The following is a 26,475-nucleotide window of genomic DNA, read 5'->3' as shown; positions in this document are numbered from 1 at the left end:
CGAAATAACCATTGCACTCAACTATCGGGGGAACAAACTGCAGAAGACCAGCTTCAGAATCCAATTAACACTTCGCAAACCAGCTGTTTCTGAGGGGCAGATCATTTTCCTCAGGTATTTGTGGTGGGCATCTGAAAGGAGAAGTTCTGCTGGTGTGCAAGGGATGGCTCTGGCAAAACATGTTGGACTCCTGGAAGAAGTTCTGCGCAGTGGGTTCTGCTGCATTCTTCATCTTTGCTCCATTGTAGTATTCTCACCATTGCTGAGCCTAACCTCTGCCTTTATTAGCCTTATTGTTATTTATTCTTTGATCAGCACAATGTGTTTGCAAAATTTGACAGTCCCTGAGGAGGACAAAGATGCACAATTTCACTTGAAACTGGTTCAAAGAAGCGATTGGCTGAAAGTTCAAGAGTAATGCAGTCTGCAGCCTTTGGATACCCAGCATGTCAGGTTTGCCGCCTACTTGATCTTTACCAGCCCAAAGTGCAAGGCCTCCTAAATCATCCCCAAAAGAGTGCTCTCACATGGTAATGCAGACCTCATCTGTTTTGTTTCTGTTCCAGGTGGGTTTCTATGGATTTCCATTCATATTTTTAGGGTATAAAAACCATGAATATGAATGTTCAGCTAGGGATTTTGAGGACATTCCCCTTTTCCTCTGTTTAAGAGGCACTGGTTTACCTGCCCAGGTAAATAGTTTCTATATGTTTTTGAAATACTAACCCAGGACATGACTCTGCAAAATCTGATGTAAGGTGCTTGCAATGGACATTTGTCTGTGTCACTAACAACCTTACAAACTGACAGCAGAACATTACAACCTGGGACAGCATGCATGTTGCAAGCCAGGAGGGCGGTGCATTGGGGGAGGCATGCTGGGGAAGTCTTGAATAAAGCCTACCTGCCCTATGAGCGATTCAAGCTAGTCTCCTTCGTGATTACCAAATTACCCTGATACTTGTTTAATATAAATAAAAATATCATCTGTTTGAAGTGAAGCTCTGGAATAAGCTTCCAAGGGAAGTTATAGAATCCCCGTCACTAGAGGTTTTTATGAACAGGTTGGAGGTGCTGACTTTCTGGTTTCCCTGGGGGTGCTTGACCCCTGCTACACCCCAGACCCCATCCCATCCCTACCCTGCTTCTTCCTACCCTGTTCCTCCCCTCCCCAAGGACACTCTGCCCTTGCTCCCCCTCTTCCTGCCACCGCTCCTCCCGCCCGCCCCACTGCCTCCTGCATGCCACTGAACAGCAGATCACTGATGGGTGGGAGGCACTAGGGGAGGAGCTGATCGGCAGGGCCCACTGGCAGATGGGAGGCACTGGGGAGGGAGGGGGGAGAAGAGGGAGGAGCTGACCAGCAGGGCTGCCAGTGGATGCTGAGCACCCACTATTTTTTCCCCCTGGGTGCTTCAGCCCCGGAGCACCCACGGAATTGGCACCTCTGGGTAGGACAAATATCTGTTAGGGATGGCCTAGGTTTACATGGTTCTGCCACAGTACAGTGGACTGAACTGGATGACTTTTTCAGGTCCCTTCCAGCCCTACATTTCTGATTCATTTCAGATCTTTTCCAGGAAATATCATCTGGTGCAATAAGTGACGGCAGACAACCTGATGTGACTTGTAAAGGGGCCAGATTTATTTTTTATCTGCCTCTGTCACATAAAATTAAGTTTTGAAAGGAAAAAAGAAAAAGATCATAGTTTACGTACGCTGGCAGCCAAGAGGATCACTGCCACTCAGCCCATAGTAGTTCTGCCTGCACATGTCACAGCGGACTCCCTCAACGTTTTCCTTGCAAAGGCACCGACCAGCAATAGTTCCAAGAATAGGGTCTGTATAGCTTTCACACAACCCACTGTATAATGTGCCTTCTGGGTCACAATCACAGGCTACAAACACAGATATGCAAATGGAGATGTGGAAATAATGATATTTAGAAATATACATTAAAATGCAGGTCCCATAACTGCTATTATTTATTAAATATTTGTATTCAGGTAGTGCCCAGAGACTCCTGCCAGGATCAGGGCCCCAGGGTGTTAGACACTCTACAAGCAAAGCCTCATCTTAACCAGAATTATTCGAAGGGCCTTCCAGGCAAAACATACTGGAGGGGGAGTTACTCATCCCTTGAAGAATGCAAATGCTTCCCTCTTCTCTTTGTGCAGAGGGAGGAGTCATAGCCCCATCCTAGTCATTCCTCACCCTCTTTCAGGTACCTAGCATCTCCAGGATGGTAGGAAAAAGCAAGCAATACACTCCTGAATAGGGTTCTGGTAAATCCATCTTGAAGGATGCAAGGTTATAGGGAACTCATTGTGTTCACCTCTTCTCTTCCATCTGTGCAGGGGCTGGCCGGACTCTGGCCATTTATGGCTATTCATATTTACCCTGATTTGTTACAAGAAAGATAACCTCCCTGCCGGACTTCAAAGCTGACTTCAGTGATGAGCCATAGTTGAAATTAATGCAGGGTCTTTTTCCCCATTAGCTTGAAAATGCTGTTAATCAACTGGTCTATACAATGCTTCTGCTTCTAAGGTAGGCAAACATTTTTACATCTATATTGATTATTAAGTGTATTGATGAAGAAAGCACTTGGAGAGGGTAGCAGCTTACAAAGAGAACTAGAAATATTTAATTTTGAGCCAATCATTGCTAGCCATTTGTAAATGGGGAAAGAACAGCGCACTTACGGATGCAGGCACGAGGGTCTGAAATTGTTCTGAGGGGATCCCGGTAAAAGAAGGGCTTGCACTGATCACAGTGTTGCCCCATGGTATGGTGCTGGCAGTCTTCACATACGCCACCACTGATGCGATCATTAGCTATGTACACGGCCATGTCAAAATGGCATCGGTCCGAATGGCCATTGCATTTACACGCTAAAACAGAAAACAAAGTGTGCTTTATTTAAGAGCCGGCACATTTTGATTCATGCTTCTGCTCGTGCTCCCACTGAAATCAATTATTAATGTTAATATTATTTTTAAATTTTTATTACAGTAGTGCCCCAATATGTCACTCATGACTACGGCCCCATTATGCCAGGTGATTTACAAGTCCAGGAGCTGTACATAGTACCACGCTCAGAGAGATTACAATGTATGGCCCAGATCCTGCAAAGAAGTACACTATGCAAGTTAGTAGTTCAACTGACTTCAGAGGGATTACGCACTTGCAAAAAGCTAAGCACGTGGATGAGAGTTTGCAGGATTGGGGCCTAATCAAAGACAAAATGGAACCAGTGAGTGTGACAAACAATAGGAGGGAACGGAGTGGGAGGATGAGGGTAAAAATAATAAGTTCACTTGTTTACATACGTTAGCAATATGCATAACTGATAATTGTGAATAATTACAAACTCTGGTTTGGTGTGGATGTGAGTTTTTTAAAATACCAGTCAATCAGTGTAAAGTGCCAGTGGTTTCAGTGAGAGCAATAAGCAGTGTTGCCAACTCTCATGATCTGATCATGAGTAATGTGATTTTTGTTACAGCTGGAGCCAGTTTTCATGGGCTGTCTTGCCATGCCCGGGGAAAAGCCCCTCTGATTGGCTGCCTTCCCCACTTCCTTATCTCTTGGGAAAGAACAACCAATCAGAGCTGCTGCAGGAGGCAGGCAGTGCCCCCCCTACCTGTAGAAAGTGAGCCAGCTCCTCTTTACCCCTGTGAAGAGGGACAAGAAGACACAACTGGAACTGAACAGCACCCCTTCCTCTCCAACTCAGGCTTAGGGAAGATGAAAAAGACCTGGAGCTGACAACCCCACTCAAAAGCCTGGCAGTGGGGTGAATAGTTCCTGGGTCTGACCTCCCCGCAAGCCTGGGAGTGGGGATGAAGAATGTCACAGCTGAAGTAAAGTGTCTGATTCTGATCTCACACTGTCTTTACCAGCATGAAAATTCAGTGGAGCGACTCACAATTTTCACTGATATAACAACTGAGAACACAATCAGATGCACAGAATTTACAGATCAGATTCAGCTGTATGGTCTGACTGCTTTACATCACTAGGGTGATGCAAAGCAGCTGGGGCGTAAAGGTAAATCTGGCCCAGAATATCTTAGATCCCTGTGGCCATCACAATTTTCTAGTGTACTGAAGATGGTTTAGTAATCTGCTAGTAATCTACTGAAAAGAATACAGCTTTGTCTAAATAATATTCTCATTTGCAACAAGAACCCTAACCAGTGAATAATCCCTTTTGCCTTCTTTGCCTTTTCTTGTTCACTTTACTTTTACTCTTTACAGAGAATTGGAAATTGAAATAGCTCTCCTTCACTGAGAGCAACACAAATGTTAGATATACGGTTATACCACCAGGGGACGCAGAACAGTTGCCACACATCTCGCCTGACAATGCATCGCTGACACCTGAATCCATCTAGGATATCCTATTCTCATTTAAGCACGAGAAACGAGCCCATGTGAAAGCTTATCTGTCCTTGTAGGCAATGCATGGGATTGTACTGTGCTATCATCTATCTGATGAAAATTAAGTAACTATTTGTCAGGTACATTTGCAAGCATTATCCTGTGATCCTTCGGCTGGCCTCCAGGGAGCATCATTGTAGAATTCTTTACACCTTTCACAGGACATGCCATCAGTGTTGTGCTGACAGACACATCTGCCATGAACCTGCAACATGTCAACAACAACAAAAATAAGTGAATTTTCTTTAGTCCATTGTCTTTGGGACATTGGGCAGGAAAAACACTCCACCCACACCCACCCCAATATAGTTTTCTTTCATGTGGGATAATATATTACTTTTTGATTCTTGAAAATTGAAAATTTCCTTAGTGCCAGAACCAGATCAGGTTGCCTCTCCCTCTTAGAGGGAGAAATTTAGTATGTTAATTATAATGAAACACGGTATTCCTGATGTTTGTTTCGTCTCTAGAAAGTAACTGATTTCAAGAGTGAATTTGCCTTCTTTGCGGAGATAAGCTTCAAATCTACAAATTTATCATTTGCCAAAATTGGACAGTTCTACATCACATGAAGAGTCCTATGTACTCGCATGGTTGGATAGATCCCCACAAAATGCTATATGCCAACCTAAAATGTTCCCATGTAAAAATACCTAGGCTTGTGATATGCCATCATGAGCAGAGAAATTCAGAGCCCTCTGGCTCCCTCATGTGACAAACAATTCTCAGTTACATGAGCAAGAGACATGGACAGCGTGTGGAAACAACAACCAGCCTGTTTTAAAGATATTGAACAAATTTTAGAAAAAAGATACTTCTACTGACAGAAACTGAGGTTTAAACACTTATATAAAATTTATCCAGGAAAAAACACTGGTTCCAAATATGAAGGTACACTTTATTCTGTTCCTGACTTCTTGGACAATCTGTTGTTCACCAGTCTGTTTGTTTTTAATGTAGAAACAGGGAATTCTCTTTGTGCTGATGACTTTTCATGCAGCAGAGTTTTCACCAAGCCCTACTGGTGTTATGGAATGTACCCAACGAAGTAGCCATTTGAATCTGCACACAACACAAATTACTTACTGGATTACATTTGCACCATTACAGCTCTGGTATTTTCATGCTATTATTAACATGTTTGTGTGTCAGTTATTATAGTTTTCAGAGTAACAGCCGTGTTAGTCTGTATTCGCAAAAAGAAAAGGAGTACTTGTGGCACCTTAGAGACTAACCAATTTATTTGAGCATGAGCTTTCGTGAGCTACAGCTCACTTCATCGGATGCAGTACCTAGTGCCAACAGGGGTCAGATTCTGGTCTTTTTTAATCTGGTCCAGTGTTTTGAATGGAGGAAGCAATGTTAAAATGTTTTTAAAATGTTGAATTACAAATTGCAATCCAAGGATAATCATCCAAAAATTACCACATAGGGAATCCCCTTTTAGGAGTGGAAGTTTTATAGCTTACCATTCCAGGCTGATAGAAAACATCACCCCGCAGTTTCTGCACTGGACTGCATTGGCTGGCATGACCATTACAAAAGCAACTTCCACGGACAACCATTTCATAAACTGCATAATAATATTTTTCAAGGAGATCACTTTGCCTTCTTCCAAATAAAGTATCCCCAAGAGTGTGGAGTTTTGTGAAGTTTATTCTCAGGTTTGTTAAGGTGATGAGATCTGGGATAAGAGAAAGGAAATCCAGAACCACAATTAACCTAAAAGCTCTGTTCACTTGAAAATCTACAGGGTGCTCAGCTGTAAATTAGCTACATTACACCAATTCACACTAGCTGAGGATCTAGACTACTGTCTTTAACATGCAAGACAAACAAATAACTATCTGTAAAGAAAACCCAAACTATACATACCCTGGATAGATCGGATATAAGGATTTTCTATTTCAAAGCTGGGATCCAAAGCTTTTAAGACAACCTGTAAAACAAATGAATGTATATTTAAGCATACAAAGTATTATTTTAGTACATAAAGGCAAATATTTTAGCTAAAATTTATCACTGTATAATTAATACCTATTGGAAATAAGATAATGATTAATCAAATTGCTTGCCATTTTGTTAATCATATAAGAGAAAGAACAGGATTAGGGCCCTGATTCAGCAAAGCACTTAAGCATGTAAGTCCACCCTTATTCAGTAAGGCCTTGGTTTAGCAATGTACTTAAGTGCATGTCTAACAAAGTATATGAATAGTCCTGTTGGCTTCAGTGAGGCCTGCACAGATGTTTGAATTTGGACACAACTACATTCCTGAATGAGGGCCCAAAGCACTTACAATTGTACTTGAAGTTAAGCATCTGCTTAAGTGCTTTGCTGACTTGAGGCCTGAAATTGTAGCAATGTAGCAAAGCATGACCCAAATTAGTCTAGGGGAGTAGGGGTATGGAGTTAAAGAAATAGCTAGCTCAGCTCTATGTAAAGCTGGGTTGAGGGTCAATATTACATTGATGTACAGGATTCAGAAGGGAATGAAATGGAGAATTGCTAACAAGCTCTTTAGGATAGTAGCTAACATACGATACTGAAGCGGAAGAGATGAATGGGGGGTGTCACAGGGTGACTGGGCCCTTTAAGAGGAAGTGGGGAACTGGAAGCTGATTCCTGTGACAAAGGGAAATAGAAGTTCAGTAATTTAAGTGGAATCCTCTTGGGTATCCTATATAAATGTTTGCTGGTGAGTCTAATGGTTTTTGCAAATATGTGATCTTCATTTCTCTGAGAATCATGGTACCTGTTCTACTGAAAATCAAAAACTGCTGTGAAATTTAGTGTAAGTCTTGTTTTTAAATATTATTTTTAGCCCTATGAAACTTACAAAAAGAAATTCCTAGTACAGTGCTTTGTATAAATTTGGAAATATTTCAAGGTTAATTAATACTAAATATCAGTATATAGCAACAGAGCTAAAATGAGCAGCTAATATCTTGTATACAGTTATTAGTGATTCATTATGACACCTAAACATTTAATTTAGCTGTGTGCGTACAGGTTGTATGAAGTAAAGCTGGGTGAATACAACACATTTTTCTTAAAAAATAATGTTAAAAATGGCTAATTCATTTTAAAAATTGTTTGCGAATATTTTGTTGGAACATGTTCATGAAATTCGTAAATATTGGTGAGTATTCACAAATTCTTTTCCCAGTTTTAGATTCTGGGCAAACAACAAAAATGTTAATAAAATTATGCAAAATTTAATATATTATGTAACAAATAATATTCAGCTAGCTTTTTCATGAAGCATGATTTTTATGTATTATAAGCAGAGCTGTGCAAACTTTTATGACACTCAATTGCCATCACTGTCCCTTGGGACTCAGTAAAGCTTTTGAGACCTCTTACTGAAAAATTGGTGTGGGAGACAGAAGACCCTTTTGGGGGATTTGTTAGAGAGACCAGCCTCGAGCCCCACAGATTGAAGCTACAGTAGGGAGCCAGCTAGCTGTCACCTGCAGATACCAGAGAATAGGATTCTGCACAGGTCAGCAGAAGTTTAGGGGGAGCAAAGACCTGTTGTGGGGAGGGGTTTATGGTTTAGAGTGGAAACCTGGAGAAACTACATAGTTTTGAATGAGATTTTGTAGGTGTTCATTTGAACCTGAAACTCAAAATAAAACTCAGTGGTCGGGTTTTCTTCTCAGTGTAACCCATTGCATTTCCCCTTGTAAAACCAGTGTGAGAGACGAATCAGACCTGGGATACAAACTAGCTCACTGATATCTCATTGCCATGAGAAAAAAATCAGTGTAATTTGAAGTAAAAAAAGCACAAACACGAAGTAATACCTCGCCTTCAGTGGAGGGCTCAACGTCTGAATATCTTGGATCACAAACAATATCTCCCACTCCTTTTGCCGGACCAGAGGGGATGTTGGGGAAAGATTCAGCACAGTTTTGTGCAAAATACCTAAATATCTTCCAGGTGTGACCATAGTCTGTGGAGCGCTCAACCAACATGGCTGCAGGCCGAAATGTCTGGAAGAAACATTGTTGCAATAATTCTTTAAACAGACTTTGGGAGAAAGTTTTTAATAGAACTAAGGGTATGTCTACACTGCAAATGGCAAGTGTGATTGCAGCACACAGAGACGTGCCCAAGCTAGTTTTGATCTAGCCCCACCCACTCAGGACCCTGGGTCCACACTCAAGCCTGTACTGCTATGGCTTCACTTCTATTGTTACTCAAGCTATGTCAAAGTTAACACAAGTATGTCCCCAACTGCAGTCTAGATATACCCTAAATAGAAGGGTTTCTCTCTGAAAGGGGAAGTTTCCTGGCAAATACTCCTTCCAAATTATGCCTTTTCTGGTTTAATTTATGTTGCTTTCATAAGCCCTAAGGTCTGAACCTACAAGCCCTCTGCACATGGAACTCCAATAACAGCTAATGACAATTCCAAGCATGCAGGTTTGCAGGATTAATTCCCCAGTCAACTATCTGGGATACTTGATTTTCTGAAATAGAGTGATTAAGTATGAACTGAAGCACATAAGAAACAGGGTTCATCAACTGAGTTCTCTCAACAAAAATGAATCACTAGTACTACCCAAAACTGGGAACAATGGTGAATAAGCAATTTTAAGAGAACCAAGAAGGGGTGCTTTGGGAAAAATAGTACGTGACCATGTAATTAAAGACTATAACATAAAGCATACACACATAGGGGCAGAGGTGAAAGGAAGCCAGTATGCCCCGGTACGGCGTACTGGTAAGAGCCTGTGCGCCGTACCGGGACCGGCATTCCCAGAGGGCAATTTAAAGCCCTGGGGTAGCGGTGGCGGGGCTCTGGCGTGGATTTAAAGGGCCCCAGAGTGCCAGCCGCCGCTACCGCCCTGGCCCTTTAAATCCCCGACGGAGCCTGGCCGTCGCTACCCTAGGGCTCGGGCAGCAGGGCTCCGGCAGGGATTTAAAGGGCTCGGGCAGCCGCTACCACAGCAGAGCCCCAGGCCCTTTAAAGCTCTGCCAGAGCCCACAGCCCCGGGGTAGCAGTGGCAGCCGGGAGCTCCCTGGGCTTCTCAGTGATTTAAAGGGCCCGGGGCTCTGCTGTGGTAGCAGCAGCTGGAGCTCTGGGCCCTTTAAATCACCCCCAAGCCCTGGGGCTCCCAGCTGCCTCTGCAGCTGGTAGCTCAGCGGTGATTTAAAGGGCCCCGGGCTCCCAGCCACCACTACCACAGCTGGAGCCCTGGCCCTTTAAATCAAGATTTAAAGGGCCCGGGGATTTAAGGCCCTGCCTCTTCCAGTTAAGGCCACGCCTCTTCTGGTTGAGGCCACACCCCCTGCTCAGGACTCTGGCGTACGAGTAAGTCCTCTAACTTACTTTTACCCCTGCATAGGGGCCAAATTTATGTTGCACAGGCAACCTTAATTCTGTCATTTCTAACTTTTGAGTACTTGACTTTTCAACCATGATGTTCTTTACATAAAGCTATGTGAAGGCTCAAGTAAAATATCTAAACAGCGTACCTTAAAAGTCAGTATAAGATGGCTGAACTGGAATAAGGTTTCTAGGTCCAGTCTAATGCTAACATGGTCAATGCCTGAAAAGGAATTAAAAAACAGTGAAGATCAATGATGTAAAATTAGTTGTCTTTCCTATGGGTACACAACCTGCCATTGTGGTTTATGGAGCTGTAGGTTATGTCACAAAAAACAGATTTAAATTAAAAGTAGAGGTTATATGAAAACATATATTTCTGTGGTAGGTAATTCAATCCTGCTATAGTTCCTTTGGTTCAGCTGTTGAAGATAAGTTGATTCAAGGTATCGTGCTTACAATTTCTCTATAGATAAGTTATTTATTTTTTCAAATGCTTCTGAAATCCTGTGTAGTTACAAATGAACAGATCTAAATCATTGTAAATCTTTGCTCCAACATTATAAATCAGAGAGAAAGAGAATGTACTGTATTGCAGCAGTTCCCAACCAGGGGATCCGTGAGCTGGTTTCAGGGGGTCCATGAAGCAGGGCTGGATTTAGACTGGCTGGGGCCCAGGGCAGAAAGCTTGGAGCCCCAAGCCCTGGTACCCCATGGCGGAAGCCCCGAGCCCCCCCAGCTGCAGGGCTGAAGCCCGAAGCCCTGAGTCCTCCTGCCCTGTGGGGCAGAAGCTCCGAGCCCCTCCACCCCCAGAGCTAAACCCTCAAGCCATGACAACCCATGGGGCAGGAGCTCAGCACCCCTTGGGCAGAAGTCCTGAGCCCCCTCCCCAAGCACTGGAGTTTTTATAGCATGTTGGGCGGGGGGGGGCTTGCAAAGAATAAGGTTGAGAACCACTGGTTACCATTATTCTGCTGTTTCTTCTACTTCTGAGTTTTTGAGTCTCTTAGCTGGACACCTGGCCAGCAGCCACCACTCTCTCTGCTCTGCCTTGAGAGCTGGGTGACTGGAGAGCGGGAACTGTTATGGGGTGACTACAGGGGAGGGCTAAGGCAAATGTTGGGGTAGCTATAGCCCCCACAAGGACCCCCCCACCGTCCCTGCCACAGGGTCTCTGTTGTGTGTTTCACCAATCCTGTTTGTGATGCCACTGTATTAATTATTAAAATTAACATACATTTGTCACTGATAACATGTTCTTTTTCAGGTGGCTACTTGGAGTTAATTAAGAAGATAAAATTTGGTGAAGCAGAGACAGAATTTTTAGTGAATGTAGACAAATATAATTGAAATAAGAGAAAAATCCGTCTGCACAAGTATAAAAATAAGATCAGTACAGTAAAGCAGTTTCCTGCATTTTCATACTTACAATCTTACATTGTGAGGACCATTCAAAACAAAGATGGGAAGGAAAAGTAAGCGCAGCCCATCCGAAGGGAGGGATTCAGTTTACACTGTCTTGGGAAACTGATGAACCTCAAAATTAGGAAACTAGACCGGATCTTTTATATCCCTTTGTTTAATTTTTTGAAAACCCAACCATATTTGATCATCTTCTGTGACCATAACATATTAATATCTACCCCTCATCAATATGTGGTATATCTGGGGTCCACAATCACACCTCTTAATATTAACAAGCCACATCATTCATTTCTTAATCATTCCTATAAGTTTTTGTGGTCCAACTGTCTAGTAACCAGATTGCTAAAGCCTTCTCAAAAACTGCCTTCTAGCAGAATTCTTTGGTGTACTGTATTCTTTGTGTTTACTTGTTTATCCTTCCATATGAGAGTGCAGAATTTATGACCAGGGGTTACTGTCTTAGACCTGCCCTTTTCTCAGCTAAAACATAGCCGTTAGCATAACTACTTCCACAAGGCCTTGCACTAATAACAGGCCTCAGAGTAAGAGTCGTAACTTAATGGTAGACGGCGACCCCAGGGAACACAGCAGGAACGTGGAAGTAACCACCATAAACCAGTTTGGACAAGAAGTGGTAGGTCTGAGAACGAGCTAATTGGTATTAATATGTACGGATACTCTAGGTTATAGAATAAGTGCACCCCAATATTATGCGGAGGAGGAATTTAGATTTGGGCATAAAAGGCTGGGAATTGGCATGAATATTCATGCTCGTGCTCAGGCTCTATGACATGGCAAACCACGATGTGGCATTAGCAGTGGTTCTCAACTGGGGCTCCGCAGCCCCTGGGGAGCCATGAGCTGGTTTCAGAGGGTCCACAAAGCAGGGCTGGCTTTAGAAGGGATCTGCCCAGGGCACAAAGCATGTTGGCGGAGGAAGGGAGGGGGGGCTCAGAAAGAAAATGGTTGAGAACTCCTGCCATATTGTCTTATAGTTTCATAAAGTGATGATTGCACATATTGAGTAGAATAAGCTAAACTAGCCAAGTTGAGAAACATTACTTGACTGTAACCTACCGTTTTCTGACTGCCACCACTTCTTTTTCCGGTCTGGCTCAAAAGTTGTGAGAACATTTTCAATTGGGTGACTGTTGGGATGGGTATAGGGATTATATGGGTATCTGGAATCACAAAGGAAGCATTTCTGTTCACCCTGAAAAACAGAATAAGCAAGACAAGCTATCAGTGCACTCTCTGTCCCCATTGTCAGGTTAATAAGGGTACTGAGTACTTTGCATCTTCCATTTCATGGCCTCAAACTGAACCTCACAACAGCCTGTGTATGGAAATATTAGTATCTTCATTTTACAGATGAAGAAACTGAGACACAGAGGTTATTAGTACTAACTATTTATAGAGCACTGTCAGTGTACCTGACCACTTTACAAAAAGACCACGAGTGTCGAGGAAGCCCCCCAGCTCTGGGGCCAGGCTAGCCTGAACACTTCTCCCTCCTGAAAGCTGCTGTGTTATATCTTCTGTTTGCGTTGTTTTGTTGCATAGTTGTTTTGTTTCCTTTGGTAATTTTTGTAAGTGTTACCAATAAATTTCTTTTCTATTTAAAAAAAAAAAAACCTTCCCTGTTACCTTACCCAGGGAAAAGGGACCTACTTAACCTGGGGCTAATATATCTGCCTTCTATCACTCTCCTGTAGCCATCTGGCCCGACCCTGTCACTCTATACATGTACAACTTCTGAAGTTTGCTTTTTTATATTTGTTATAAATACAAAACAAAATTTATGCATAGAAATAAAAAAAAAAACCTTCTCTGTTGGCACAAATATTCTATTGCACTTCTGGCTTCATTTCTCCCCTCACCTTTTTATCTATACACTTCCCATCTGTGGCCCCACAAAATTGCGGGATCTCCTGGTCAACCGCCTCCTAGCCTTGGCTAAAACAGCCATTTATAAAACTAGAGAGAGGAGGTTGGCCCATGAAACGTCCTGCGATTGTGGGGCCTTTTTCCGATCCTCAGTACATTCACGTATCCGGGCGGAGTTCCTCTGGGCGGCGTCCACTGACTCCCTTGATGCTTTCGAGGAGCGGTGGGTGCTGTCCGGGGTTCTCTGCTCAGTGACCCCGTCCGGTTCCCTCCGTCTGACCCTTTGATTGAGGGGAAGAGCGAGAGACGCCAGCTCCAGCCGTTGCCGCTGTGGATACCATCATTACTGTCATCTAGGAGGGGTCCTATAATACATGGGTGTCTACTCCTCCCACCCCTAAACCGCCCACCCCGCAGCCGTGCCCATCTTGCCAGGCACTCTCAGGAGAGGGAGGATCGGTGACACTGGGCGCGGCACTAGGTAACTCGAGGGGGTGGAAGACCACGAATGTCGAGGAAGCCCCCCCGCTCTAGGCCACCAGGTAACTCAGGAGGGTGGAAGACCATGAGTGTCGAGGAAGCCCCCCCGCCCTGGGCCCAGGCTAGCCTGAACACTTCTCTCTCCTGAAAGCTGCTGTGTTATACCTTCTGTTTGCGTTGTTTTGTTGCATAGCTGTTTTGTTTCCTTTGGTAATTCTTGTAAGTGTTACCAATAAACTTCTTTTCTGTTTCAAAAAAAAAAAACTTCTCTGTTGGGAAACGGAACGTCCTTTGCTTGCTCCTCAGCTCTCTGCTTTCTATTCTTTTCTAAAGCCCCCTGGCCTGGATTTTTCTTACTTTTTGAATCTGCCTTAGTTTCTCCCCTCCGACTGGGCCAGATGCTTTTTGTTTTGGTTTGATTTTTTGTTGCTTTTTCTTCTTGCCGTTTATGTGCTGGTCGGCCTCCAGCTTGCCGCCAGCACCCGCCCCCCCCCCCACGCCTGCTTTCGGGCGCAGCTATTTGCCTCAGCTGAATCCCCCGGAGGAGGGGGGGGAAGATTGCCGATTTTGCTGTCCGAAGGGGGGAGTGGAAACCCCCAGACCCAGCCGTTTTGCTGGCAGCTCGGATTTTACTTCTTATCTTTACAACATTCTCAGCATGCCGGAAGCCTTGGAACACAGCCAACACAGCTGGAGAAGAAGATTTCAGAAGACAGGAGAAATAACCCAGGGAAGCTACACATCATCATGAAGGGGGCCATAAGACTGAGTAATTTTCTGAATTATACTCTTGTGGGGGGCAGTTTGACTGTGGTTTACTTGCATTTGTGGCGGCACTGGGGGTGTGGCACGGAGCTGTCCCCCGATCCATCGGTGCTCCCCCCCACCATTACTACAACTGTCACAGCCCCCCCGCCGTCCATCCCTGCTGGCAACCTGCCATCTACCTTCGGATCCAGCTGTTTGCTTTGAACTTTGCCTTTTGGACCGGACATAACAGCCGACCAACCGAGACTCTTTGGACAAATGTGCGTGGGTCTGCACCCCCCCCGGATTGCTTATCCCACAGCTTGCCCCTATTACCGGACCCCGATTTTGTTTCCCCCCCCTCCCAGTCCAACCCCTTCGGCATTCCCCGCCCCCCGCCTGCAGCCCAGCAGGGAGGAGTGGTTAATCTGCTTCCCCCTCCCTCCTCCTCCTTCCGGTGTCTCCCCGTCTCTCCCTGCTCACAATGGCGGGGAATGAGAGGGGTGAGGCCCCTCTAACAAAATCAGTTGTCCCTCCCCCACCTCCCCCCCGCCCGACCCCCAAGGTCCCCCCCCACCACTATTGTTAAAATCATTGCCACCCCCTCCCCCGCTGGGGCACCGGCAGCAGGAGGCACCGGGGTGATTACTGCTGCTGCTGCGCCTACCGCCCCCCCCAGATTCTAGGAAACCCCCCCCAGCTGGCCAGAAAGGCCAGGGTGGGAAGAAAGGAAAGGGCCCCGCTAAAACCACTAGGCCCTCCATGGCGGGGGCTGCCCCCACAGCTGTGGCCTCATCATCGACCGTGGCGCCCCTCCCTGCATTTCCCTCCACCAGCTCTGCGACTCTCCCTCCCCCGGCCCCCAGTACGTATGCCTGGGCGGTGACGGGCTCCCCCCTGCCTGCCACCTCGTCATCTCGCCCCACCCCCCCGCCTCCGCTACCATCACCAGCGGCCGGGGCCCTTTCCCCGCCTTGACCAGGAGGCACGGTGTCCGTTGCCTCCTGGTGCCCGCCTCGTCCCACGTGGAAAAATACGTGCAGGCGTTGGAGAAGGTGGTAGGACCCACGGCTATTGTGGCGGCCTCCAAGATGTATGGGAAGGTCATTTTTTTCTTAGCTTTGGAGGCTGCCGCTCAGGAGGCGGTGGAAAGGGGCCTGGCGGTGGGGGGGTGTTTGTCCCCCTAGAGCCACTAGAAGACCTGGGCGTTCGCCTCGTCCTCACCTCCGTTCCTCCCTTTTTACCCAATGTTGCCCTGTTACCCGCTCTCTCCACCCTGGGGAAACTTGTCTCTGTCATCAGCCCTCTCCCGTTGGGCTGCAAGGACCCCACCCTCCGTCACGTCCTTTCGTTCCGCCGGCAAGTGCAGCTTCTACCGCCGGCGGGGGCGCGTGACAGAGAGGCGCTCGAGGGGTCCTTCCTAGTCCCCTACCAGGGAGCCTGCTATCAGGTCTGTTACTCCACCGGAGAGGCCCGATGCTACCTCTGCCGCTCAGCGGGGCATGTCCGCAGAGACTGCCCTTTGGCCCAAGAGGGAGGGGCACCCGAGACCCGGCAGGACATCGGCCCCGTCGTTGCCGACACCCCTGGCTGCCCGGCACCTGAAACGAACCCTCCTCCTACTCGACCCATCGCTGCTCCCGTCCGGGCCCAAGAGATACCTTCCCCACAACGCCCGGGCAAGCAAGGGAGTCCCACCCTTGCTATTACCAATCCAGCAGAGCCTATGGAGGAGGGTGTGGCAAGGATATTACCGGGTATAGGAGAGGGCCCGCCCCAAGGAGAACCCCCTGCCCCTCATGCTGCCTCACCGCTACCCCCCCGAACCCCTGAACCATTGCCTCCGCCCCCCCGACACGACCCCTGCTAACCAACCCCCAGACGACACTATGGAGGGCTGGACCCTAGTCCAGGGGAAGCGAGGCAAGCGGAAGGCTCAAGCTCCTCTGCATCCATCCGACACGGAAGCCCCCTGGAAGACCAGGAAAGGAGGCACTGATATTGAGCCTCCTGCTACAGCCACGAGTGAGATCCATCTGCTGCTGTCGGGAGGGGAAGACAGACTGGCATTGGAGGGCAGAATCCCCCCTCTACGGGAGACCCTCCCCTCCGAGACTCCTGAGGACGCCCCTTCTGCCTGGATACCACCCGAACCCCCCGCGAACCCCAAGGTGACCATTGAGGCGGGCCCTAGAGGAGAGGCCCCTGGGGTAGCAGGAGCTGGCCTCTCCTCCGTGTATGCTGAGATTGAGGCCCTAGATTTGACCCCGGTCACCCAGGGAGAGGATGATTTACTGCCAGCTGGCCTCGAGCTGGGCAACCTCACCCCAGCCCTCCTTTCCCCATGCTCCCTCCCCCTAATTGCCTTCCCGGGCGAGCACCCTGCAGAAGGTAGTCCACCACCTGATGCCATGGCTACCAAGACCACCACGGAGCCAGCGCCTAGCATTACTGGGAGCCCCCTCCCTTACCCCTTAACCCTTGACTCTGCTCAGGAGGCACTTTCCTTTAGCTGCTTGCCTCCTGAACCCCAGAGCCTTACCCCTGCCCCTGCCCCCACCCCATCCCTGCCCAATTCCCCTCCTCCTGCAATGCTAATGCCACCCCTGGGGTTATTTCCTTCCCGCCCTTCGCAGATTCCCCCCAGGGAGCAGTCTTTGCACTTTCTAGTCGCGACCCATTAGGAGTTACAATTTTTTCCCTGCCATCCCCTTCCACCCCAAGGCGTGAAATGAATTTAATAACCCCAGCCTGTCAGACGCCCCGTCGGTGGTCCGCACCCTGCCTACCCGCCTTAGCGGACCACGAGGTTGCATTAAGAGCCCCACCAGGGAATACCCCGGAAATCGTAACCCCACCCCCCCATGAGCTGCGGCATGCACTACGGAAGTTCCTAGAACACACCCGTGGCGCCCGCAATAGGGTACAGCTGGCTATTCAGCTATGGGGGGACTTTGACCAAATCCTCCAGGCCATAAGGGCCCTTATACAGGAGGGCAGGGGGCTAGGAAGGCGCGGTGCTGCGGCCTACAAGCGAGCCCGCGTCTTCCGAAACGATCTACTCATCCACGGGATGGGTCACGGGTTGCTGTGCAACCCGCCGGGGGCCATGAACACCCCCACCAACAAGAAACCCCCACCCCCCCAGCCCTCCGCATGACGCCTCTTATTATTGCAACCCTGAATACCAGGGGCTGTAGGATGGCTCTCCGCAGGTCCCAGGTGCTCTCTTACCTTCGGGAAGGGGGGTACTCTGTAGTTTTCCTGCAGGAGACCCATACGGACCCGACCACCGAGGACAGGTGGCGGCTGGAGTGGGGGGACGGGGTATACTTTGGCCACTTCACAACTTGGCAAGCTGGAGTGGTGACCCTGTTCTCCCCCAACCTACGGCCCGAGGTGCTAGGGGTCACTGAGGCCGTGCCGGGCCACCTGCTGCACCTTCGAGTCTGTATGGAGGGGCTCGTGGTCAATCTTGTTAACATCTATGCCCCGCAAATGAGCTCAAGGCGGCCACAATTCTATCAGCAGGTGTCCGACTTTCTCGGCACCCTAGATTCGCACGAGTGCCTGGTCCTGGGAGGGGACTTTAACACCACCCTCGAGGAACGGGACTGTTCAGGGGCCGAGCCGAGCCCGGCCGCCGCAAATATTCTTCGAGGGATAGTTGAACATCACTCCCTAGTGGACGTCTGGCGTGACCATCACCCAGATGACACTTCCACGTTCACCTTTGTCCGGGTGGAGGCCCATCGGTCACACCACTCTCGGTTGGACCGTATTTACTTATCCCGTTTCCATCTTTCACAGGCCCACTCCTCCGCCATTCAGCTGGCCCCATTCTCCGACCATCATTTAGTCACCATAACAGTCTCCCTCCGTGCAGAGAGACTGGGGCCGGCCTATTGGCACTTTAACAACAGCCTGTTGGAGGACGAGAGCTTCATGACGTCCTTCCGGGAGTTTTGGCTGGCCTGGCGAGGGCAGTGGCGTGCCTTTCCCTCGGTGCGGCGATGTTGGGATCTCGGGAAGGTGCGCGCCAAGCTCTTCTGCCGTGACTACACCCGGGGCACCAGCCGACGAAGAAATGCGGCGATAGAGCAGTTGGAACGGGAGGTCTTAGAGATGGAGAGGCGCCTGGCCGCCAACCCCGAGGACCCGTTCCTCTGCGGAGCGTGCCGGGAGAAGCGGGAGGAGCTCCGGGCCCTCGAGGACCACTGGGCCCGAGGTGCCTTCGTTCGGTCCCGCATCCGCCTCCTTCGGGAGATGGACCATGGCTCCCACTTCTTCTATGCCCTGGAGAAAACGAGGGAGGCCAAGAAACACGTCACCTGCCTTCTTGTGGAAGACGGCACCCCCCTCACGGATCCGGAGGAGATGTGTGGGAGGGCCCGTGAATTTTACACAAGCCTTTTCTCCCCGGATCCGACCGATCCTGGCGCTTGCGGGGTGCTCTGGGAGGAACTCCCCACTGTCAGTGTGGGCGACCGAGACCGACTAGAGCTGCTTCTCACCCTGGCCGAGTTCTCGGAAGCCCTCCGTCACATGCCCACCAATAAATCTCCGGGCATGGACGGGCTGACTGTGGAGTTTTACTGCGCGTTCTGGGACATCCTTGGCCCAGACCTAGTCACTGTCTGGGCTGAGTCCTTGCAGAGCGGGGTCCTCCCTCTGTCGTGCAGGCGAGCGGTGCTCGCCTTATTGACGAAGAAGGGGGACCTCCGAGATTTACAAAACTGGCGTCCCATCTCACTCCTAAGCACGGATTACAAAATCGTAGCGAAAGCAATCTCGCTGCGGCTAGGGTCCGTGATGGCGGATGTGATCCACCCAGACCAGACCTATACTGTCCCAGGTCGCAGCATTTTTGACAACCTATTTCTAGTCCGAGACCTTTTGGAACTCGGGCGGAGAGATGGCCTGTCCTTCGCCCTCCTGTCTCTTGATCAGGAGAAGGCGTTCGATAGAGTAGACCATGGGTACCTCCTGAGCACTCTGCAGGCGTTTGGATTCGGACCTCAGTTTGTGAGTTTTCTCCGGGTGCTGTATGCTTCCACGGAGTGTTTGGTTAGGCTCAACTGGACCCTGACTGAACCGGTCAGCTTCGGGCGAGGAGTGCGGCAGGGGTGCCCCCTCTCGGGCCAGTTGTACGCTCTGGCGATCGAGCCTTTCCTCTGTCTCCTCCGCAGGAGGATGACAGGGTTGGTGCTGCGGGAGCGGGAGCTGCGGCTGGTCCTGTCGGCGTACGCCGATGATGTACTCCTCGTGGTCCAGGACCCGGGCGACTTGGCGCGGGTGGAGGCTTGCCAGGCCATCTATTCGGCAGCCTCCTCCGCCCAAGTCAACTGGGTCAAGAGCTCTGGCTTGGCGGTGGGGGACTGGCGGCAGGTAAGTTCCCTCCCACCCGCGCTTCAGACCATCTGGTGGAGTGCGGGTCCACTGCTCTATCTCGGCGTTTACCTTTCTGCCACGCACCCTTCCCCGCCGGAGAACTGGCAAAATTTAGAGGGCGGGGTGATAGCGCGGATCCGGAAATGGACGAGGCTACTCTGATGTCTCTCCCTCCGAGGGAGAGCACTGGTGCTTAACCAACTAGTCCTGTTCACGCTCTGGTACCGGCTCAACACCCTGGCCCCGGCCCCGGGTTTCCTGACCCACCTCTGGAGATTGATTCTAGAGTTTTTCTGGTCAGGAATGCACTGGGCCCCTGTTGGGGTTCTTCATCTACCCCTGAAGGAAGGAGGGCAGGGCCTGAAGTGTCTGTACACTCAGGTCCGCGTTTTCCGCCTCCAGGCCCTGTAGAGGCTCTTTTATAGTGCAAGTAGTTCGGCGTGGAGCATACCGGCGCACGCCTTCCTGCGCCGCTTCCAAGGGCTCCGATACGACGGGCAGCTCTTTTATCTTTGTCCGAGAGGTTTTCCGCGAGACCTCTCCGGGCTGCCGGTCTTCTACCAGGACCTCCTCTGGACCTGGAAACTGTTTCAAATGACCAGGTCCGTGGCGGCCACCGTGGGAGCAGATCTCCTCACGGAGCCCCTGCTGCACAATCCGCAACTCCGTGTGCAGGCGGCGGAGTCTCGCCCGGTGTGCCAGAGGTTGGTCCTGGCAGAAGTCACGAGGGTCGGAGACCTCCTGGACTATGACCGGAGAGACTGGCTGGATCCCCTGACGCTCGCTCGGCGCATGGGGCTCTCCAGCCCTCGTACCCCCCGGTGCGTGCTTCAGGAGGTGAAGGCCGCTCTGACCCCCGCTGCTCGGGCTTATGTCAACTGAGCCTTGCGCGAGGGCGCACCCCACCCATCCTCTACCCCAAGCCCGCCGGACCTCTCCATTGGGCCCCTACCCTCCCGATCCCAACAAACCCCTCACCCTTTCACTGCAAGCCAGCTGCATGAACTGCAGCCGGTCAGTTTTCAAATAGCACCACAGAAATATTTATACACAGTCACGCTTCACACCCTTCATGCCCACACCCTGGTGCCCCGCCCCAATACAAAGTGGTGGGACCTCCTGCCACCTTTGGAGGGTGAGCAACCTCGATGGGCCAGCCTGTATTCCACCTTGCTCCCGAGGCCCGTCGGGGACATCAGTTGGCGGCTCCTTCACGGAGCTGTGAGCACGGGCGTGTTTCTGACACGGTTTACCCCCATTCCGGATACTTGCCCTTTTTGTAATGTGAGGGAAACCCTGGCGCATGTATATTTAGAGTGTGCCAGATTGCAGCCCCTTTTCCGGCTCCTCACAAATATTTTATTACGCTTCTGGCTCCATTTCTCCCCTCACCTTTTTATTTATACACTTCCGTGGCCCCACAAAATCGCGGGATCTCCTGGTCAACCTCCTCCTAGCCTTGGCTAAAACAGCCATTTATAAAACCAGAGAGAGGAGGTTGGCCCATGAAACGTCCTGCGATTGTGGGGCCTTTTTCCGATCCTCAGTACATTCACGTATCCGGGCAGAGTTCCTCTGGGCGGCGTCCACCGACTCCCTTGACGCCTTCGAGGAGCAGTGGGCGCTGTCCGGGGTTCTCTGCTCAGTGACCCCGTCCGGTTCCCTCCGTCTGACCCTTTGATTGAGGGGAAGAGCGAGAGACGCCAGCCCCAGCCGTTGCTGCTGTGGATACCATCATTACTGTCATCTAAGAGGGATCCTATAATACATGGGTGTCTACACCCCCCACCCCTAAACCACCCACCCCACAGCTGTGCCCATCTTGCCGGGCACTCTCAGGAGAGGGAGGATCGGTGACACTGGGCGCGGCACTAGGTAACTCGAGGGGGTGGAAGACCACGAGTGTCGAGGAAGCCCCCCCGCTCTAGGCCACCAGGTAACTCAGGAGGGTGGAAGACCATGAGTGTCGAGGAAGCCCCCCCGCTCTGGGCCCAGGCTAGCCTGAACACTTCTCCCTCCTGAAAGCTGCTGTGTTATACCTTCTGTTTGCGTTGTTTTGTTGCATAGTTGTTTTGTTTCCTTTGGTAATTCTTGTAAGTGTTACAAATAAACTTCTTTTCTGTTTAAAAAAACAACAAAACACCTTCCCTGTTACCTTACCCAGGGAAAAGGGACCTACATAGCCTGCTCTCCTACTGCTGCCCTCTGGCCTGGGCTTTTCTTGCTTTTTGCCCCTGCTTCGGCTCCCCCCCCGACCGGGCCAGATGCTCTCCCCCTTTCTTTTCTTTTGTTGTTTCTTTTTCTTTCTCTGCTGTTGCTAGAGTGCTGGCCAGCTGCCGGCCGGCTGTTAGCCCCCCCCGCCCTCCCAGCCCGCCCGCCCTCGGACGCTGCTGCTGCTCCAGCTGAACCCCCCCCGATAGAGGGGGGCCTGCTGACCCGCTCCCCGGAGGGGGGGAGTGGAAGGACCCAGCCCCCAGACCCAGCCGCTTGCTGTTTGTTTGTGGACCCATCTCCGGCTGAGAGAATTTCTTATCACCTGCTCCGGCATCCCTGGAATGTTGGAGCTGCGAAAACGAAAGCCTGGACAAGGAAGGGAAATAGCCGTCTACCGGAGGAACACCTCCCAGGGAATCTACAAATCGCTGTGGAGGGGGCCCAAGACTGAGTAACTTTCAAACTGTGCTCTTGTGTGGGGGGAGGCCTTGACTGTGTCGTGACTGTGTTTGTAGAGACACAGGGGATGTGGCACGGAGCTGCCCCCCGATCCATCTGTGTCTCCCCCCTCCCACACACTACTATCCTCATCACTGCCCCCTCCATCGTCATTGCTGGCTGTTTAACATCTGCCTCTGGACTTAGCTGCTTGCCCTGATTCCACCATGTGGGCCAGAAGCACCAGCCAACCAAACAGGACTCTCTGGACAAGCGTATGGTGGTTCATGTGCCCCCCCTCGAACTGCCCATCCCACAGTCTGTCCCTTTTTACCTGACCCCAACTCCAGTTAACCACCTGCCACCGCCCCCACTGGGGCATTGGCAATGGAGGACACCAGGGTGACCTCCGCCGCTGCTATGCCCACCACCTCCCCAGACTCTAGGAGAGCCCCCCAGCCGGCAGGAAAGGCCAGGGCAAGAAGAAGGGGAAGGGCCCCGCTAAAACCACCAGGCCCTCCGTGGCAGGGGCCACCCCCACTGCTGCGGCCCCGCCATCGACCACGGCATCCCTCCCCACTGCCCTCTCCACCGGCTCTGCAGGTGTCCCTCCCTCACCCCCCCAGGATGTATACCCGGGCGGCGGCAGCCCCCCCACCTGCTGCCTCGTCATCTCTCCTGTCCACCGCCTCCGCCTCCATCAACAGCGGCCGGGGCTCCTTCCCCACCATGACAAGGAAGCATGGTGTCCGATGCCTCCTGGTGCCCGCCTTGCCCCACATGGAGACCTACTTGCGGGCGTTGGCAAGGGTGGTGGGGCCCTCGGCCATTGTGGCGGCCTCCAAAATGTATGGGAAGGTCGTCTTCTTCTTAGCATCAGAGGCTGCCGCCCAGGAGGTAGTGGAGAGGGGCCTGGCGGTGGGGCAGGGTGTTTGTCCCCCTAGAGCTGCTGGAGGACCTGGGCGTCCACCTGGTCCTGACCTCTGTCCCTCCTTTTCTCCCCGATGCTGCCCTGTTACCCACCCTTTCCACCCTGGGGAAACCTGATTCTGTCATCAGCCCTCTCCTGTTGGGCTGCAAGGACCCCACCCTCTGTCACATCTTTTCCTTCCGCCAGCAAGTGCAGCTTCTACTGCCATCGGCGGCGCGTGATGGAGAGGCGCTCAAGGGTCCTTCCTAGTCCCCCACCAGGGGACCCATTACCGGGTGTATTTCTCCATGGGGGAAGCCTGGTGCTACCTCTGCCAGGCGTCAGGGCATGTCTGGAGGGACTGCCCCTTAGCCCAGCAAGGATGAGCACCTGGGATCCCCAAGACCTGGCAGGACATTGGCCCCATCATTGCTGACGCCCTTGGCCTTCTGATACCCGAACCCGCCCCCTCTCCTCTTTGGACCACCACTTCTCCCGCTCAGGCCCAAGGGGCACCTCCCCTACAACGCCCAGATGAGAGGGAGAACCCCGCCTTTGCTGCTGACAATCTGGCGGGGCCTATGGAGGAGGGTGTGGCAGAGATACCACCAGGCATGGGAGAAAGTCTGCCCCAGGGAGAATCCTCCCTCCCTTATGCCACCCCACCGTCCCTCCACCAAGCCCCTGAGCCATCGTCTTTACCCCCTGATACGACCCCTGCTAACCAGCCCCCAGATGATGCCATGGAGGGCTGGGCCCTAGTCCAGGGGAAGTGAGGCAAGCGGAAGGCTCGAGCTCCGCCTCATCTACCCAAGGCAGAGGCCCCCCGGAAGACCAGGAAGGGGGGCACCAATGCCGAACCTTCCGCTTTGCCCACAAGTGCGTCCCATCCACCAGTGTCAGCCGGGAAAGACGTGGTAGCACTGGAAGGTAGTGTTTCCCCTCCAAGGGAGACCCTCCCCTCCGAGACCCTTAAGGAAGCCCCTTCTGTCCCGACACTACCCGAAGCCCCCGTGAACCCCGAGGCAACCATCGTGGCAGGTGCCAGCGGGGAGAACCCTGGGGCGACGGAAAGTGTCCTCTCCTCCATGTTCGAGGAGATCGAGGCCCTAGATCTGACCCCGGTCACCCAGGGGGAGGACGACCTTTTGCCAGAAAACCTCAATTTGGGCAACTTCACTCCACCTCTCTTTTCCCTATGCTCCCTCCCCCTAACTGCTGTTTCTGCTCCCATTTCTGAGGAGCCCCTGGACTCCTCCATTGACCCGGCTGTTGAGGGCACCCCGCTGACGACGACCGAGCCTGCCCAGGTGACAACCAGCGCCATGCGGCCGGGGCAAGGGGCCGCCAGGGGCACCCCCCATTGGTGCGGAGCAATTGATTTCCTTCCTGGGCGGGGGCCCAACAGAAGATAATCCACCTCCTGATGCTGTGGCCGCTAAATCCACCACAGAGAGCATGCCCAGTGTCACTGAGAGCTCCCTCCCCACCCTCTTAACCCTTGACCCTGATCAGGAGGCGCCACCATCCAGCTGCTTGCCTCCCGAAACCCAGAACCATGCCTCTGCCCTGCCCCTGCCCCTATCCCTATCCAGTCTACCTCCTGCGATGTTATTGCCGCCCCCGGGGCTGTCTCCTTCCCTTTTCCAACTGATGACCCCCAGGGAGCGGCCTTTGCGTTCTCCTGCCCCGACCCATTGGGGCTGCTATTTTCCCTCCACTGCCCCCTATCGCCCCAGAGCTTGAGGTGGGCCTAGAAGCTCCAGCCCATCAGGCACCCCGTCGGGGGTCCGCACCCTGCTTGTCCATTTTAGTGGACCACAGGGCTGCACCAAGGGCCCCACCGGGGAACAACTGGGAAACCGTAACCCCACCTCCCCATGAGCTGCGAGGAGAGCTGCGGAAGTTTTTAGAGGATGTCCATGGCTCCCGCAACAGCTTGCTCTCCAGCGATGGGGGGATTTTTTTCCTCCGGACAGGGTCTACTTTAACCATTCCACGATTCGGCAAGCTGGAGTGGTGACCCTGTTCTCCCCCGACCTACGGCCCGAGGTGCTAGGGGTTGCCGAGGCCATGCAGGGTTGCCTGCTGCATCTCCAGGTCCGTATAGAGGGGCTCGTGGTTAACCTCGTTAACATCTATGCCCCAACGTCGGGCCCGGAGTGGCTGCAATTCTATCAGCAGGCGTCCGCCTTCCTCGGCACCTTAGGTTCTCACGAGTGCTTGGTCCTGGGAGGGGATTTTAATACCACCCTCAAGAAGCGAGACCACTCAGGGACTGAGCAGTGCCTGGCCACCATGGACACACTCCGGGAGATAGTTGAACATCACTCCCTAGTGGACATCAGGCATGACCACCACTCGGATGACACTTCCACGTTCACCTTTGTCCGGGTGGAAGCCCATCGGTCGAGCCACTCCCGGTTGGACCGCATTTATCTATCACGCTTCCATCTCTCACGAGCCCATTCCTCCAGCATTCGGCTGGCCCCATTTTCTGACCATCACCTACCCACCGTGACAGCCTCCCTCTGTGCGGAGAGGCCAGGGCCGGCCTATTGGCATTTTAACAACAGCCTGTTGGAGGATGAGGGCATCGTGATGTCCTTCTGGGAATTCTGGCTGGCCCGGTGAGGGCAGCGGCATGCCTTTCCCTTGGCGCGGCAATGGTGGGACCTGGGGAAGGTGCGCGTCCAGCTTTTCTGCCGCGACTACACTCGGGGCACCAGCCGACAGAGAAATGCGGCGATAGAGCAGTTGGAACGGGAGGTCTTAGAGCTGGAGAGGCGTCTGGCCGCCAGCCCCGAAGACCCGCTCCTCTGCGGAGCGTGCTGGGAGAAGCGGAAGGAACTCCAGGCCCTCAAGGACCATCGGGCCAGGGGCGCCTTTGTTCGATCCTGCATCTGCCTCCTTCAGCAGATGGATCACAGCTCCCGCTTCTTCTATGCCCTGGAGAAAACAAAGGGGGCCAAGAAACACGTCACCTGCCTCCTGGCAGAAGACGGCACCCCCCTCACGGAACCGGCAGAGATGTGCGGGAGGGCCCGAGCCTTCTACGCAAGTCTTTTCTCCCCGGATCCGACCGACCCTAGCGCTTGCAGAGTGCTTTGGGTGGAGCTCCCTACGGTCAGCGCGAGCGACCAAGACCAGCTAGAGTTGCCTCTCGCTCTGGCCGAGTTCTCGGAAGCCCTCTGTCATAT

At 51.6% G+C, this 26,475-nt stretch overlaps 1 protein-coding gene across 1 annotated transcript in view; it reads right to left on the bottom strand.

The window, feature by feature from the left end:
* Nucleotides 1-26,475, bottom strand: part of LAMB4 (laminin subunit beta 4) — a 104,013-nt gene that overhangs the window by 47,870 nt on the left and 29,668 nt on the right. Inside the window, exons 4-11 of the mRNA XM_073342547.1 lie at nucleotides 12,286-12,421; nucleotides 9,933-10,006; nucleotides 8,255-8,443; nucleotides 6,321-6,384; nucleotides 5,915-6,129; nucleotides 4,530-4,650; nucleotides 2,706-2,894; nucleotides 1,719-1,898 (exon numbers count right to left, since the gene is read on the bottom strand). Coding sequence (XP_073198648.1) covers nucleotides 1,719-1,898; nucleotides 2,706-2,894; nucleotides 4,530-4,650; nucleotides 5,915-6,129; nucleotides 6,321-6,384; nucleotides 8,255-8,443; nucleotides 9,933-10,006; nucleotides 12,286-12,421 — 1,168 coding nt within the window. The remainder of the gene's footprint in view (nucleotides 1-1,718; nucleotides 1,899-2,705; nucleotides 2,895-4,529; nucleotides 4,651-5,914; nucleotides 6,130-6,320; nucleotides 6,385-8,254; nucleotides 8,444-9,932; nucleotides 10,007-12,285; nucleotides 12,422-26,475) is intronic.

The sequence above is a fragment of the Lepidochelys kempii genome, chromosome 1, assembly GCF_965140265.1.
Source record: "Lepidochelys kempii isolate rLepKem1 chromosome 1, rLepKem1.hap2, whole genome shotgun sequence".
Lineage (NCBI taxonomy): Eukaryota > Metazoa > Chordata > Testudines > Cheloniidae > Lepidochelys > Lepidochelys kempii.
This window is presented reverse-complemented; position numbering and strand designations above follow the sequence as displayed.